Genomic DNA, 16,633 nt, shown 5'->3' with positions numbered 1-16,633 from the left:
AAGAGGGTTGATGTCTATCCTTAAAAAAAAATGAATGAGGAGGAGGGTAGAGAAAGACGTCCTTGGTCACTGAAGACCTGAGGTAAGAGTTCGTCTGAGACCCAGACAAGATCTAGTGCAAATGCAGCTGAGACAGAGACAAGACCAAGACCTTCAAGAAATGGTCTCAAGACCAGTCTCAATTACTACAACACTACCACCAGATAGATACAGTAATCAATGATCACTGACAATTTTTATAAGCAAAAGCAAAATATTAAAAATTTATAAAATTTATAAATTTAATAATTTATATTAAAAATAATATTTTTATACAGGTATAAAGACATTAATTATCTTAACATGAGGTTCAAATACGGGATGCTTCTAAATGAGTTCATCTGGTTATTTGCTACTTTTCCTTCTCTCCATTATCATCAATTAAGAAAAGTAATTTAGTTTTCAACAAATTCATATGTAGCCTACAATTTAAAGCATAATTGTATCCTATATATTTATAACTCATTTTAAACATTGAATCATAATCCTTTAGGTCAAAACGCGTCAATGGTCACAGGAAACATTCATTTTTCTTTCAGATTGATTTGTTTGTTTTTGGTTTTCATTTATTAATCATTCATTTATGAGTAATTAAGCCTATACTAGGCTATAGGTGTCGTATTAGAATAAAATACAAAACCGTATGCAGAGTACATTTACATATAAACATATAAATGGTAGGTTGTAATAAATATAGTGTAATAAGTCGTCGTTAAATATAGTCGCTCACGCTTAATCTCAAAACAAAGCTCACATGCACAGATTTGTAGAGCCTGTGGAGTGGTCTGATCTTTAATCACGTCATGTGACATGTGATGGAGATCCGCTGCTGCGATGCGTGTTGCTCCGCCCATTTATATGCGTCATCACGCTCTGTTATTTACCTTCTCTCACTGTGGAGAGGAGAGGAGGTCAGACTTTGAAAGAAATGATAGCGCACAGTAATGGCCCAGCGGTGGCTACTGAATTTAATAGGGGAATTGGTTACTTGACGACGTTTTTTCTTTAATAACGGGGTTAGTGTGTCGCTGTCTGCACTTACATTGTTTTTACTGCCTCTTGCGCACGCAGGGTGTCCGTCTTTAGTACGTAAACAAACATGACTGCTACCATTTCCAGGCAGAGAAATGCTGCAGTCTCTGCAGACTCTGGTTCTTCTTTTTCCATTACAGCAAGCCTCCTGCGACTCTCTAAACACATAAAATACGAAAATCTTGCTGCTGGACTAAGTGGGGGTGTTATTTCCACAATGGTGTTACACCCCCTGGATCTGATCAAAATCAGGTTTGCAGGTAAGTAACGTACGTTCTCCTTATATAAAATTGCAGAGTGTGTCTCAAAACCTATAGAGCTGCCTATCTAGACAGCATGTTAGGGCATCATTAGGTGAATGCATTATTGGAAAAAATATACTGTCTAGAAAAGCTTTTTAATTAAATTACAAAATAACACAACAACTGATTATATGTTATAACAGAGCACATTCAGAAAATGAAAATAATATAAATATATTTAATTGATGAAATGTAATATAAATGTGTACATTTTTGGTCATGATTATTATTTCTACAAGTTTTAGAAACAGAGAACAAGGCACTTGCTTTTTCACTGAATAATAAAATAAATTTTAAAATGAGATTATTAATGTTCCATCACTATTACAATTATTTCTAATAAATGAATGAAACATTTAGAATGTTAAGTTGGCATTAAATGGAAGTTGCGATATACTTTTCTTCCCTATTGATCCATATATCTGAGTGAAATAGCTTATGAACAAGAAAAAATACAGGGACAAAATACTAGATTTTGGATGGGGAATTGATTGGATCATTTTGGTTTGTTATTGCTGTGATCTCAGGTGAGGTGAGTGACAGGTTGTCCCGCCCCCACATCGAATAAACACGTCAGAGAAGAGATGTTGTCGCAATAGGGAGGGGAAGTTATTTTTATTAAACATTATGGAGAGGAGATGTATGAATAACATTTTTTTTTTAAAATGATGTGCACAGATCATTTATTTATAATAAATACTGCAGTATTCTAAAACAAGAATTGTCAATTTTGATTTCATGGTTACTTAACCCAGTTGTGCTTGTCATCCAAAAAGTGTTACTATACAAACATTATAGGAATAAACGAGCTGTTGATCCAGTTTCACAACCTCCCAAAAAAAGCATGCTCATGCTCAGTAGGTTTTGAGACAAAACACTAGAAAAACAAACACAGAGGCCACAACACAGGTAGTTGTACTTTTGCACTGGCCTCAGTGCCTTTTTGAGGATATTTTTAGATAACATTGAAGCAGAAGTGGGAGTGTGTTATCCCCCCCCCACTGTTTTTTACTCTTTCCAGTAAGTGATGGTTTGAAAATGCGACCCCAATACGATGGCATGATGCACTGCATGAAGACTATCTGGAAGCTGGAAGGAATTAGAGGTCTCTATCAGGGTGTGACCCCCAACATCTGGGGGGCTGGGGCATCATGGGGCCTGTACTTCCTCTTGTAAGTAGTCGAAGTTGTGTTAAAAGGGAAGCACAGAATGGAATTTCCTGTTTGAATCTACTTCTAACTTCTGTATTCACTACCATTTAAATGTTTGAGTCAGTACCATTTTTAAAAAAAGGAGTTAGTACCTTTATTCAGCAAAGATGCTTTGAATGGATCCAGAGTGACAGTAAAGACATTTATAATGCTACAAAAGATTTCTATTTCAAATGCTGTTGTTTTAAACTTTCTATTCCTCAAAGAATGCTGAAAAAACGTATTGCATTTTCCACAAAAATATTTTTAAACTGTTTTCAACACTGGTAACCAAATCATCATATTAGAAGGATTTCTGAAAGAACATGTGACACAGACGACTGGAGTAATGATGCTGAAAATTCTGCTTTGCCATCACAGGATTTGATATTATATTTGAATAATATTTCACAAGATTACTGTGTTGCTATATTTTAATCAAATAAATGCTGCCTTGGTGAGCATGAGAGCCTCTAAAAACCTTTTTTTTAAATAAACTTCCAAAACTTTTTATCAGTAGTGTAAACGGCATTGATATTGACTATTTTCACCTGAAAAAATAAATAAAAATAGAAGTGAACTTTTTTTGAAAAGGCATCAGGTTCACAGGCCAAAAAAAGAAGCAGTCAACAGTGCTTTGTCAGTTGATACTGTACGAGTTATGAAGATACTCCACAAAGTTATCTGACCTAATTTCAGATCAGGATCTCTAGCAAACAAAGTGTGCATGTGCAAGAACATTATATGGGTAGCAACACTGAAATATAAGTAGCAAGAGCCTTGTTGATTTGTTCTTTGTCCTTCAAAATCAGTTGAAAAGTACACTGTAATATTAAGAGGAACTTTTCTCCTGTCAAGGTGTATAAGAAAAATTAAGCAAGGTCATATTTCTCAGGAGGTAAAATCAGGCGATCTGACCATAAAAATAAATCTGAAAAGAATTAACTGAACAATCTTATATCTAGTGTAATCGGGTCCTTCTCAGCCCGGTCCGAGGAGGATTCGAAACAGGGTCTCTGGCGTGGGAGGCGGGTGCGCTAACAAGTGGCGCTTTTCCACTGCATGGTACGGTATCGGTCGGTACGGCACGCTTTGGCGCATTTCCACTGCATGGTACGGTACGGCTCGGTTCGGTACGGCACGCTTTGGGGCATTTCCACTGCATGGTACGGTACGGTACGGCTCGCTTCGGCTCGCTTTAAATGGTACCACCTCTGTTGAGGTTCCAAGCGTACCGTACCGATACTAAAATGTGACGTGAAAACACTGCAGATCACTGATTGGTCAGACAGAATCATCTCTACCAGCGTCATTGTATTTACAACACGAGACACTAAACCCGCTAGATTTAAATAGCCAGTAGACAACAGCCAACCTGTTTTAAAAGTAGGCTATTTGCTTTAAAAAAAAAAGAGTATAAACTTCAAAAAAAGAAATGGCTGAATCGTGGTCAGTGGACGAGGTGCAGACGTTCCTCTCGTCAGTTGCCGAGGAGTGGATGGGGAAACACGGAATGAAAAATTCGCATTTAATATGATGTCATGGTAGTGGAGACGGCAACTATATAACGATCAGTCCCCCCACTTTGAAGCGGTACTAACTGCAGTGGAAAAGCAAACGAGCTAAAGCGAGCCGAACCGTGCCGTAACGAGTCGAGTCGTACCACGCAGTGGAAAAGCGAAGCGAGCCGAACCGTTCCGCGCCGAGTCGAACCGTACCGAGCCGAACCGAGCCGTACCATGCAGTGGAAAAGCGCCAAAGGATACTAAAGACCGCACTCACCGCAGCTTCCAGCACCAGTCGCTAGAGCGCCTCTTGAGATCAGGGGAGTGAGGTTTACACGCACAGCTCTTACTGGCCTATGTCCATTACACTCACCCACCTAAACCTCACTCCCATTCAGGTCACGGCACCAAATGCAACCTGTCCTACTCAACCCACTCCGAGCGGGATTCCAACCGGGGTCTCTGGCGTAGGGCTGTCGCGATAACCGCAATATTGTAGTACCACGCTACTGACAAGCCAACCGCGGAGGAATGCAAGTAAACGCAGCAGCTGCGATATTCACGTGTTTTCTTTTTTCATAAGGCTATACCCTTCTTGTTTTGAACTTCGTGTGTATTGAATGTTAAATAAGTTAATAATGATAACAAGACTGTTTATCATGGTGATTTGTACAGAGGCTTCGTGGATTTGCACTTAAGCCTAAACAGACAGTGAATGAGAGAGATCGACTGAGCGCGTGCGATTACCTGTGTCTGTCTTTGAGGTTAAGTCATATATATTCGTGAAAAGGTTGCCGTGCCCAAGGAAAGTGAAATATTTGTCGTATCGCCCTTTTAACGGTTAAGGGTTATCATAAATGGCGGCAGCACTGGTCAGCATTCCACAGCGCGAGGAAGCCGCAAAAAAAAAAAAAAAAAAAAACCTTAAGTCACACATTGAATCAATGCCATTGGTCTCTATTAAGTGAAGCATCAGCTTCAGCGTTACCCATGCAACGCATTGCTGGTCAGCTGAGCCTTGAAAAGTAGAGCTCAAAGTTAAAAATAATTAACACCTTGTTTCATTACATCTATCTTTTAATGAATCAGCGTTTTTGAACGTGTTCGTTGAATGAACGGTTTAATGACTCACTCAAAGACAATGCGTTGCCGTAACAATGTACTGCGTGCTGAGTGACAGCATTTCAATACGCAGAAATGCTGTTTAGTTTCGGTTACATTAGGTACTGAAAATGTGCATGCTAAACACATCGTAACACTTATTTATATAGCAACAAATAAATATAAATAAATTCAAATAAATAAATGGCGATAATACAGAAATTACCGCAAGGAAAATTCCTTCACTGCGACAGCCCTACTCTGGCGTTGGAGGCGGGCGTAAAGACCGCAGCCTCTTGTATCAGTCGCTAGAACGCCTCTTGAGATCGGAGGAGTCAGGTTTACATGCACAGCTCTTACTGGCCTACGTCTGTTACACTCACCCCCTTAAACCTCACTCCCATCTGGGTCACGGCACCAAATGTAACCTGTCCTACTCGCCCATCTCCGAGTGGGATTCGAACTGGGGTCTCCGGCGTGGGAGTTGGGCGCTAAAGACCGCAGCCTCTAGCAAAATTCGCTAGAGCGCCTCTTGAGATCAGGGGAGTGAGGTTTACACGCACAGCTCTTACTGGCCTTCGTCAGTTACACTCACCCCCCTAAACCTTACTCCCAACCGGGTCACGGCACCAAATTTAGCCGGTCCCACTCAACCCACTCCGAGCTGGATTCGAACAGGGGTCTCCGGCGTGGGAGGCGGGCGCTAAAGACAGCAGCCTCTAGTATCAGTCGCTAGAGCGGCTCTTGAGATCAGGGGAGTGAGGTTTACGCGCACAGCTCTTACTGGCCTATATCCATTACACTCACGCCCCTAAACCTCACTCCCATCCGGGTCACGGCACCAGCAGGGGTTTAAATACAGCAGCATGGACCCAAAAAAAAAAATTAAATGATGTGATGATTTACTCAAGTCATACAGGGAGTAAATTATAACAGTTTTAGTTTTTCCTCTTCCATGAATCCCCATGGGGATTCAATAACAATTATATAAAGGATGCTCATTTTACAGCATTGTAATGCACTGTACAATAGATATCCATGTGCTTTATGGCTCTCAGGAATTTAATGTGGTCCTTTTTCATCTTCCCACAGTTATAATGCTATTAAAGCGTACACACAGGAGGGACGGCAAACAGAGCTGAGTGCTGGCGAACACCTGGTGTCTGCAGCGGAGGCGGGTCAGTATGAGAAAAGAGCCACCTGTGAGCTTGACAAAACTAAACACAGCTAAATCTGTAGCTCAGTTATGAGACTGGAACAACTGGAATGTCAGAGGCCTTGGAGACTGTGTGTTCTTCTGTGCAAGCTGGCTCGTTCCTTTTATGGCTGTTATATCCCGTTCCTTTTGGCTGTGCCTTCCACTCTGTAACTACCAACTGTGAAATGAGTATGCTCCATATATTAAAATATATACCAGGCTGTATATCAAACCCAGACACTTTCTTAATTATAACTTGATTTTTACACAATGATAAGAAAACAAACAGGATGGAAATACCTGTAATTAGCTACTGCTCATTTACATCTCCTCAGGGCATCAAGTTCATTTTAATGCAAAATAACTTCAAGTTCGATATTGTGTTAACCACTTAAAAAAAAAAAAAAAAATTGGGTAATGTGGTTCAGTTTTCATTTTTATTTTTAACAGGATGGAATATTTTATTGACATAAACCAGATAATACCATAAATCTTTAAATCCACTTCTTCCTCGAGGATGTTGTCATTAAAGGGACAATGTGTAGGAATTTCTCCCATCTAGTGGTGAAATTGTATTTTGCATTCAAACGAATACTGCTCTCCAGCACCCCGCTTTTTCAAATGCGTGTTGCATCTACAGTAGCCGTTACGTACCATAAAGCAATGACAGGATGTCTTTTAATAGCACTTCATCGAGTTATACTGTCTGTCTATATAATAAAGTACACAACCAAGCAATGTAAAAAAGCTTGTAATTAAGACCGTAACATTGACTTACCTGTCGAGAAGAAAGCAGGCAACTTCAGCGTCCCTTTTGAAAGCTTTCTCCTGCATTAGCTCTTTCCACCTGGAAAAAGCTATCCCGACATTAACCCTTGTTTTTTGTAATCTCCGGTCACGTTTAGTTTTTACGGTCTACTTTGGACTTTTTCGACGACGAGGACTCCTTATCCTGTGACTAACCGTACAGTGCAGCCTTTTAAACTTGCCGGGGCAGTGACAAGAGCCTCTCACTAGTCTGCTCCTCCGCTTCTGCTGGTTTCAGTCACGTGACGCTGGCTCTGAACGAAAACGCGTTGTGGAAACGCGTTGGCCTAGTACTTTTTGTCCCTCTCTGCTATTATAGTTTTTCAAGATGGCGGAACTACATGGAAGCCTCCGTGGACCTACCCGTCCCATGTATATAAAGATAATAAATTCTTCGTTTACGAGGATAAGTCAGATCATTGGCAGAGGTATTTGTACACCATTGAGGACATATTTAAGAATAAAAATATTGATTTTAGATAATAAAATACCTAAAAAACTACACATTGTCCCTTTAAGGAAGGAAATGTTCCAAAATACTAACATATTGTGGACATATACATTAATAACCAACTTAAAACAATATTCCCAAAAACTTTAGAGAAAGGGGAAAATATTAAGAAGAAATTAATATTTCTTAATTTACCCTTTGCTAAGCTCTTGATTTGCAAGATTTTGTTGTTGTTTTGAAAAAAATTCAATAATTAACACTTTTATTCAGCAAGGATGCATTAAATTGACAGTAAAGGCATTGATAATGTTACAAAAGATTTGTATTTCAAATAAATGCTAATATTTTGAACATTTGTACTGACATATTAGTAATTTAATAATTATTAGTAATTATTAATAATTTAATTAAAACGAGTGAACAAATTCTTAATTCCTGGTCACAATATAAATGTTTTTTTGTCCACATGTCATGTGCCAGGCTGCATAGTGTTTTTTTTTTTTATTAAATAAATGCAGCCTTGGTGAGCATTAGAGATGCGCAGATGGGCTATTATTTCATCCGCAACCGCATCACAAAAATCATCATCCGTCCGCCATCCAGCCGCACCAACGTTTTTGACCAATTTTCAAAACCGCACCCGCCCGCCATCCGTTGATTTGTGTATACATATATTTTTCATTTGATTGGTTCAACCGCCCGCCACCCGCCCGAATTTAATTAAAATATTATTTTTCGTCACGTCATCCGCCCAATCCGCGGTTTATCCGCGGAGTCTGCGGCTGTAACCGCCAACCGCGCATCTCTAGTGAGCATTAGAGACTTCTATCAAAAATCGTTTAAAAAAAAAATCTTACCAACCCCAAACATTTAACGTTAGTTATAATTAAATATAATTCATATAATTATGAATGTGTGTTTGGATGGTATTAAACCCAGTTTTACAGAAATTATCCTCAAGTATGGTAAATGTTGTTGCCAGGTCACTAACTTACACTTAACATTAATTAAATTGCGTATTGATTCAGGGAACAGCAGAGGAAATAGTAACTTAAGAGTTCAGAGTAGCATAGTAAACTACGTTCTCTTCACTCACACTAACGTTATCAGCGTTCAGTTGAGACTTCTCTGTTTTCAGTTGACTGTGAAGAATTGGCCTTGATTCTGATTCGCAGTCTCTGCAGATTTTAATCACATTAATGCGGCATTTGATTTCTTTGAAGAAATATGGTAAAAATGCTTTGCAATGCCACAGTTCATTCCAGCCCATGCAAGAATAATATGCAGTCAGTTTTGCCACATGAGCAATTTTACTGAAAATAATGCTGTTTCAGATAAATCTTCAAAGCCTTCATATCGTCTGTAAAGTGTGTCTTAGCGACTTTCCTTTAAAGTGAACCTGTATGTTGAATTAATTGTAGGGAAACCTGTTTTTAGGCCTCAGATTAAAAAACAGTAATTGCAACTTTATTTCAGGTCATTGCAACTTTATATCTTGTAGTTGGGGCTTTATATCTTGTAATTGGGACTTTATATCTCTTAATGTGATTTTATTTCCTATTTTAAACTCGCCTCATAATTATCTTGCCTTACAATTAGTTTTTACTTGAAGGTTGGAATGGGCTTTAATATTTAATCCTGTATATTAAGATACACATAATGGGGATATGAAAATATATTACATAACAGGAATGACCAACCTCAGAACTGTTTTCTATGTGGATATGTTGAAACTGACAAAAAAAAAATGTGGAAAATAGAGAAGCAGCAAACCTGTGGTCTCAGCTCAGCAAGTTAAACAAACATCTTTGTCCCCATTGCACACCAAAGAGTATTGAGGGAGAAAATAGTCCTACAATATCAGTACAATACAGGTGCTGGTCATAAAATTAGAATATCGTCAAAAAGTTGATTTATTTCAAGAATTCAACTTAACAGGTGAAACTAATATATTATATAGACTCATTACATGCAAAGTGAGATATTTCAAGCCTTTATTTGTTAAAATTTTGATGATTATGGCTTACAGCTTATGAAACCCATGAAATCAAAATCTCAGAAAATTAGAATATTACATGAAATCACACAGTAATTACACAGTGATACCATGGTCATTGAACCAGGTTTTGGTTCTTTTGGCAGTGTGGGCAGGTGCAAATCCTGCTGGAAAATGAAGGAAGAATGAAGTGCTCTGAAAATGTCCTGGTAGACGGCTGCGTTGACTCTGGATTTAATAAAGCACAGTGGACCAAAGTCCTCTTTTCTGGTGAGAGCAAATTTTGCATCTCATTTGGAAACCAAGGTCCCAGAGTCTGGAGGAAGAATGGAGAGGCACACAATCCAAGATGCTTGAAGTCCAGTGTGAAGTTTCCACAGTCTGTGTTGGTTTGGGGAGCCATGTCATCGGCTGGTGTTGGTCCACTGTGCTGTCCACTCAACGCAGCCGTCTACCAGGACATTTTCAGAGCACTTCATGCTTCCTTCATTTTCCAGCAGGATTTGCACCTGCCCACACTGCCAAAAGAACCAAAACCTGGTTCAATGACCATGGTATTACTGTGTAATTACTGTGTGATTTCATGTAATATTCAAATTTTCTGGGATTTTGATTTCGTGGGTTTCATAAGCTGTAAGCCATAATCATCAAAATTATAACAAATAAAGGCTTGAAATATCTCACTTTGCATGTAATGAGTCTATATAATATATTAGTTTCACCTGTTAAGTTGAATTCTTGAAATAAATCAACTTTTTGAAGATATTCTAATTTTATGACCAGCACCAATGTTATCACTAACTAATAGGAAGTTAGCACACTTCAACTTTCACAATATTACCAAAGCACATTCTATATCAACCTCAGCCTGCATAAAATAATACGGGTCTGAATTATTATTCTGATTGGTCTCTTTTACACGTAAAAAGATCTCATACAGAGCACTAACGACGAATGACTTCGTTAAATGTTGGTGTGAAGGTCCCCTGTTCCATGTTTCCAGGCATTCTGACGCTTTGCCTCACCAACCCGGTCTGGGTGACAAAGACCCGGCTGGTGCTGCAGTACAATGCAGACCCGTCACGGAAGCAGTACAAGGGAATGATGGACGCCCTCGTGAAAATATACCGTCACGAGGGTATCCCGGGACTATACAGGGTACATCTACAGATTTTAAACTAACCTGAGATCCTGTTACAGGTGTAATAGAGCTTTCATGTGAGCTAATCTCAAGATTAAAGTCAACATGAAATCAAAATGTTACCAGAGGTGTAAAGAGTACCTGAAACCCATACTTGAGTAAAAGTACAGATACCTTACAGTGAAAATAACTACCCTTAACAAGTTACAAGTCACCAATTCCAATACGACTTAAGTAAAAGTCTTACACCCGGTTTCACAGACAAGGCTTAAGCCTAGTCCCAGACTAAAATGCATGTTTGAGTTGTTTGAAAGCAACATGCACTGACATATCTTAAAATAAGTCAGTGCCATTGTTTTGTCACAAGATGCACACCAGTAATATTTTGTTTCTAAGTAATGTTTATAAAAGCTACTTAAATGTCCTAATTGAACTAAGACCTAATCCTGGCTTAGTCTATAAGCCCTGTCTGTGAAACCTCAAAATTGCAATAAATCAAGGTTGACACAACAGCCTCTTAAGCGTCTACAAACACTCAATCCCAGTCAAGCTCAATTGCTCAAAAAGGGAATAAGTAAACCAACATCCTTCAAAAAGGTCTCTTCAATATAACGGATAAATCAAATAATGTCAAAAGCCTACTTGCACTGGACACTGGTTTCGGCCTCGTCGCCGGCTGCAGGCACGTCCTCATCTCATTTATAAAACACAACTATGCACAAGATATAGTATCTTCAATGCCCTGTAGATGGCTATATCACCTCTTTTTTAGCAGAAATAAACTGTAAAATATAACAAGGAATTGCATTCCTCATCACAAATGTATTGGAGTAAAGAGTACATATACTTATTAAAAAATATAATCAAGTAGAGAGTAAAAGTTGCTAATATCTTAGATACTCAGTAAAAAGAAGCCAAAAAGAAGTGATGGTTAAAGTGTGCTGCCGAATGTAGTGACACGCATTTAAACTAAAAGATACTTTAGCATCATTTGTATTGAAACTTGGGTTACACTTTATTTTAAGGTTACTTAGTTACATTTTGCTTATTCAAATAAGTACTGAGTAATATTAATTAACTACATGTACTTACTATAGAGTTACAGTTAGTGTTTAGTTTAGGGTTAGTTATTTGTAATTATCCATAATTTACTGTTATTACTATAGTAAGTACATGTAGTAACGTGTAACTACGTCTCCTCAAAATAAAGTGTTACTGAAACGTGTATCATATGTTTTCAAATACATTTGTAATAATACTTTTGTGATGATGAGGTTGCAATTTAGTACATTTAAAATACAGTAACTTTAAATTAAATTTTGAATTACACTGCAGTTAAAATTATAATCAAGTATTTTACATGTGCTTTAGTATGTTAGTCAACACATCAAAATAAGTGTACTTTAAAGCACGGCAAAAATATTAAATCATAATGATTTATAATGTACTTTTAAGTAAAACTTTTAATTTGACAATACAAAGACTTGTTATATGTATACTTAAGTGTGTTAGGAAAACAGTCATGAAAGTGCACTCTCTTTAAGTACACTTAAGTGGCCTTTTATTTCATTAATATTATATTATCTGCAAGTCCAGTTTTTAAATTATAAGTTTTGAAGCGCTTGAAGTGTGCATCCAATACAATTCAGCGCACTTCTTTTTCATGTGCAAAGAAAACAGTTTTTTTCTTAGTGTTTGTTTAATAACTTGGTCCCCTATTTTATTGAATATCATGTTTACTCTGATATAGTCACAATATGGACTTAAATGAGTTTCATGTTGACTTTAAAATAGTGGAGTGATCCATCCTTTTACTCTCTAACATTGTAGTTCTTTGTAGGGCCACAAGAGGGTGTGATTGAACTATATTTGAAGGATTGATACAGCTCTTAATAGGTGGTTCAAGTTAGCTCTAAATACAGTATATGCTAAAATCTTTGTGAGACACGCCAAATTGTCCTAACATTATTACATATTGAAGTAAAGTTCACTCTAGTTTAATTCTAGTCTAGTTTAGTTGCTCTTAAACTATGAGGGAACTGTGTGATTGTGGTTTTTTATGTTTGTGAGCCTCATTTTGTTGTTCTGCCACTGCAGGGTTTTGTGCCTGGGCTGGTGGGGACTTCCCATGCTGCATTGCAGTTTATGACCTATGAATGGCTAAAAAGAGAGCAGAACATATATAAGAAGATGCCGTCTGAATCCCTGCTGGTGAGGAAATAAAACCAGCCTTATGTTTTCAGGCTACACTAAGAGGAGGAACAGCACTGCATGACTTTCATATCTCAAATCTTTGTTTTTCTATACCTGTGGTAGATTTTGTTGCTTATTCTGGCCAAGTACTGCCCAATTTCAACAGGAAAGGGTCATACGACTGTAAATTGTACAGTGCATTATGTACACACACCGTTTTTGACCAATAAATTGAAATGGTCCAGTCCTTCATGATAACTAGAAATAAAAACATATTATAAATGAATGTTATAAATATTGCTAAAGCAATTTATAGCTGATTTAAATATTTTTGAGTTAAACAAAATATACATTATATACTGTATATTTCCATGACTTATTCAGGTTAAAATATATAACATATAAAATGTAACATTTTCAGACCTGGAAATCTTTTTAGAATAATAAAATCCCAAACTCTTGAGCTCCACCAGTGTCTTGAACTATAAATTCATTCGTTTTATAAGGCGAAAAGGCACCACATACAAAGAATGACCCGCACGATTATGTGGCTTTTGACTGTATTGTAACCTTTAAAAAGAGAGGTTTATGTGAACTGGAACCAGTAATGATCTTTGTTTCATGGATGTGAGTCAGTCTCTCCTTCCTGTCTGTCTCTGCTTCAGTCTCCACTGGAATACATCACCATGGCAGCCATTTCCAAAATATTTGCTGTAGCAGTGACCTACCCATATCAGGTGGTGCGCGCTCGCCTGCAGGACCAGCACAACAACTACAGTGGAATCGTGGATGTCATCAGGAGAACATGGAGGTATGAAATCACATGGCACATAAACGCTCTTCAAACTCCATCACAGAGCGCTTAGGGATTGCCTTTACCAATATGCCCTGCCTCATCTCAGAAAAAAGCATGTAACATAAAATAAAATGAAATTGGTTCAATTCGTTCTGAAAAAAAAAAAATCATTCACAATTCATTTGAATCCCTGCTGATGAGGAAATAAAATCAGCCTTATGTTTTCAGGATAGGAGGAGGGACAGCACAGCATGACTTTTATACTGTATTTTAAGACTTTTTTGGTAACACTTTACAATAAGGTTCATTAGTTGATGTATTAACTAACATGAACTAACAATGAGCAATACATTTGTTACAGTATTTATTAATCTTTGTTAATGTTAGTTAATAAAAATCCAGCTGTTCATTGTTTGTTCATGTTTGTTCACGGTGTATTAACTAATGCTAACAAATAATAATAATAATAATAAATGCTGTAGAAGTATTGTTCATTCTTTGTTCACGTTAACTAAGGTAGTTAACTAATGTTAACTAATGAACCTTATTGTAAATTGTTACCACTTTTTCAATACTTTTTCAGTTTATTTTGGCCAAGTACTGCCCAATTTTGAAAGGAAAGCTTCATATGACTGAAATTGTACTGTACAGTATCATGTATGCCCACTGTTTTTGACCAATAAATCGAAATGTTCCAGTCCTTCATGAGGTTTCACTTTAGTTTAGGGTCCAATTCTCACTATTAACTAGTTGCTTATTTGTATACATATTACTTGGATATTGGCTATATATTAGTACTTATAAAGCAATTATTAATGCCATTAACTCCATTTATATTCAATATAGACAATGACGAATACATTGTTTTGACATGTTTTTGACTCTCCGTTATTAAATAAATTAGGGTTTAAAAAAAAACTATAGATTAAAAATATTTAATCTATAGTACCATTCAAAGTTTGGGTTCAGTAAGATTTTTTAAATGTTTTTGAAAGAAGTCTCTTATGCTCACCAAGGCTATATTTTTTTGATCACAAAAACAGTAAAAAAAAAATAATAATAATAAGACTGTGAAATATTACTAACTTTCATTGATAAATTGAAAGTTTAAAAGACCTATTTGAAATAGATTTTTTTTTTTAACATTATAAATGTATTTACTGTCACTTTTGGTGAATTTAATGCATCATTCCTGAATAAAAGTATTAATTTCTCTTAAAACAAAAATCGTTTGAATGGTAGTGTATATGTCTCGTTCTTTTTTTGTGCTAGATTAATACTTTGTTGACAGTGATTTATAAAAGTCAGTGATTTATAAGAGCATCCATGATAAAATAAATAATAAAGAAAAAGAAAAAAAATTACAAGAAAAATCTTTTTTTTTTTAATCTAGTTTAAAATACAAGTGCCAAGTTCATAGAAATGTATTCATTTTGGTTTCTTATAATTTTGAAAAAGAACATTTATTGACTCCAAAAATGTCATGTGGTGTAATCATTAAATTAAAAGGACATTTTACTTACATCTTAATGTGTATAATATGCATGTGTATAATATGACTTTGATTTGGCATAGAACTATTTTTATATATCATTTCTAATAACAATAATAATATCAATTGATAATTTTAAATAAATACAAGGGATTTAGCAAAACATGTTTGTGTTTGTCTCTCTCTAGCAACGAGGGGATCGAGGGCTTTTACAAAGGGATGATCCCCAACTTGGTGCGAGTCATTCCAGCGTGCTGCATCACCTTCTTGGTGTTCGAAAATGTGTCACGCTTACTTTTGGGCGAGTATCACTAAACCTTCAGGAGTCACAAGCGGGACCAAAACAACACAATATGCCAGGACTATGTATATGTGTTAGAGACGAGCAGGAATATGAAACATTTCCTGTTTAACTCTGAACTCAACAAAACTAGAATTTAGCGTGTGCACTGAATGAAAAAAAGAAAATAGAGGTGCATATATATGAGATTTAAGAGTTGTTGTTTTGTCGAGTTTATTGAGAGAATTCATATTTGTCTCACAGATGTGTAAATATTGAACCACGACAAAGTGTAATTTCAAGATTTGAATTGATTTCAAGTAGTCAATGGCAAGAACTGGTCTTGGAAAAGTGGATTCAAGCCATCCTGTGACAATGCAACCAAACACAGTGTTCACCAAACACAAAACTTAAGATGTTTGTCTTTTTTTACGATATTTTCACTAAACAGCTGCTATATTTGCTGAGCTATGCGAGAGAATGAACCCATTTACCTTTACCCATAAGCAGATCTCCGCTGGCTATAGTCCCTGGGTTGAAACTCAGTGGGCATGCTCAGGAAATGATGTAACGCTACAGGATAATGGCACACAGGCCTGGGAGAAACCGATACTTTGCTGGAGGACAGGAGCAGATTTTAACCAGATGTGTGTATGTAGATGACATCTACTGGAAGAGAGGAATGCTTTAACTGTAATGAAAGAAGAAATATGAAAGAAAGAACTGTGTTAAGTAGCAACTGAGAGGCCATAGTGTATGTATATAGAAATGTGCTATTGTCAATGACGCACAAAGAAGAGCTGATGTATGTACAAGCCATTTTTACACATCTAATAAAGGAATATATGTAACAGACAAAGAACCCTGAGCTAATTGTACACGCTATGTTTTTAATAAGAACCAACAGTGACCCTATAAACTATTTGGACACTGCTTTTGACTTTTTTAAAATGTCTTAATGTCATTGCATTCAGTGCAAAATATCAAACCAATTGTAATTTACTCTCAAATACTGCTGGTGCAATCTGCCCTTGGGAAGAAGTGTGCTTGGTTGTATTGAATGTGCACTTGTAGTGTACTTAAAGAGATTATTAGACTATTAAGTACACT

General features: G+C 36.8%; 1 protein-coding gene across 1 annotated transcript; it reads left to right on the top strand.

Moving 5' to 3' along the window:
* The first annotated feature begins 921 nt into the window (after positions 1 to 921).
* On the top strand, positions 922 to 16,216 carry slc25a32a (solute carrier family 25 member 32a). The gene is made up of 7 exons (XM_084422809.1): positions 922 to 1,331; positions 2,395 to 2,545; positions 6,262 to 6,347; positions 10,625 to 10,779; positions 12,860 to 12,973; positions 13,621 to 13,766; positions 15,432 to 16,216. The coding sequence occupies exons 1-7, from the start codon at positions 1,139 to 1,141 to the stop codon at positions 15,556 to 15,558; spliced, it is 972 nt and encodes a 323-aa protein (XP_084278935.1). The 5' UTR covers positions 922 to 1,138; the 3' UTR covers positions 15,559 to 16,216.
* The last annotated feature ends 417 nt before the right edge of the window (positions 16,217 to 16,633 follow it).

Source organism: Rutilus rutilus (genome assembly GCF_951802725.1).
Source record: "Rutilus rutilus genome assembly, chromosome: 11".
Taxonomy (NCBI): domain Eukaryota; kingdom Metazoa; phylum Chordata; class Actinopteri; order Cypriniformes; family Leuciscidae; genus Rutilus; species Rutilus rutilus.
This window is presented reverse-complemented; position numbering and strand designations above follow the sequence as displayed.

Bases quoted from the DNA above. Each gene is read 5' to 3' on its own strand.
- slc25a32a (XM_084422809.1), top strand. From the start codon at position 1,139: ATGACTGCTACCATTTCCAGGCAGAGAAATGCTGCAGTCTCTGCAGAC. The intron at 6,348-10,624 runs GTCAGTATGAGA...CCATGTTTCCAG, and splicing joins GGTGTCTGCAGCGGAGGCGG to GCATTCTGACGCTTTGCCTC. The intron at 10,780-12,859 runs GTACATCTACAG...CTGCCACTGCAG, and splicing joins GTATCCCGGGACTATACAGG to GGTTTTGTGCCTGGGCTGGT.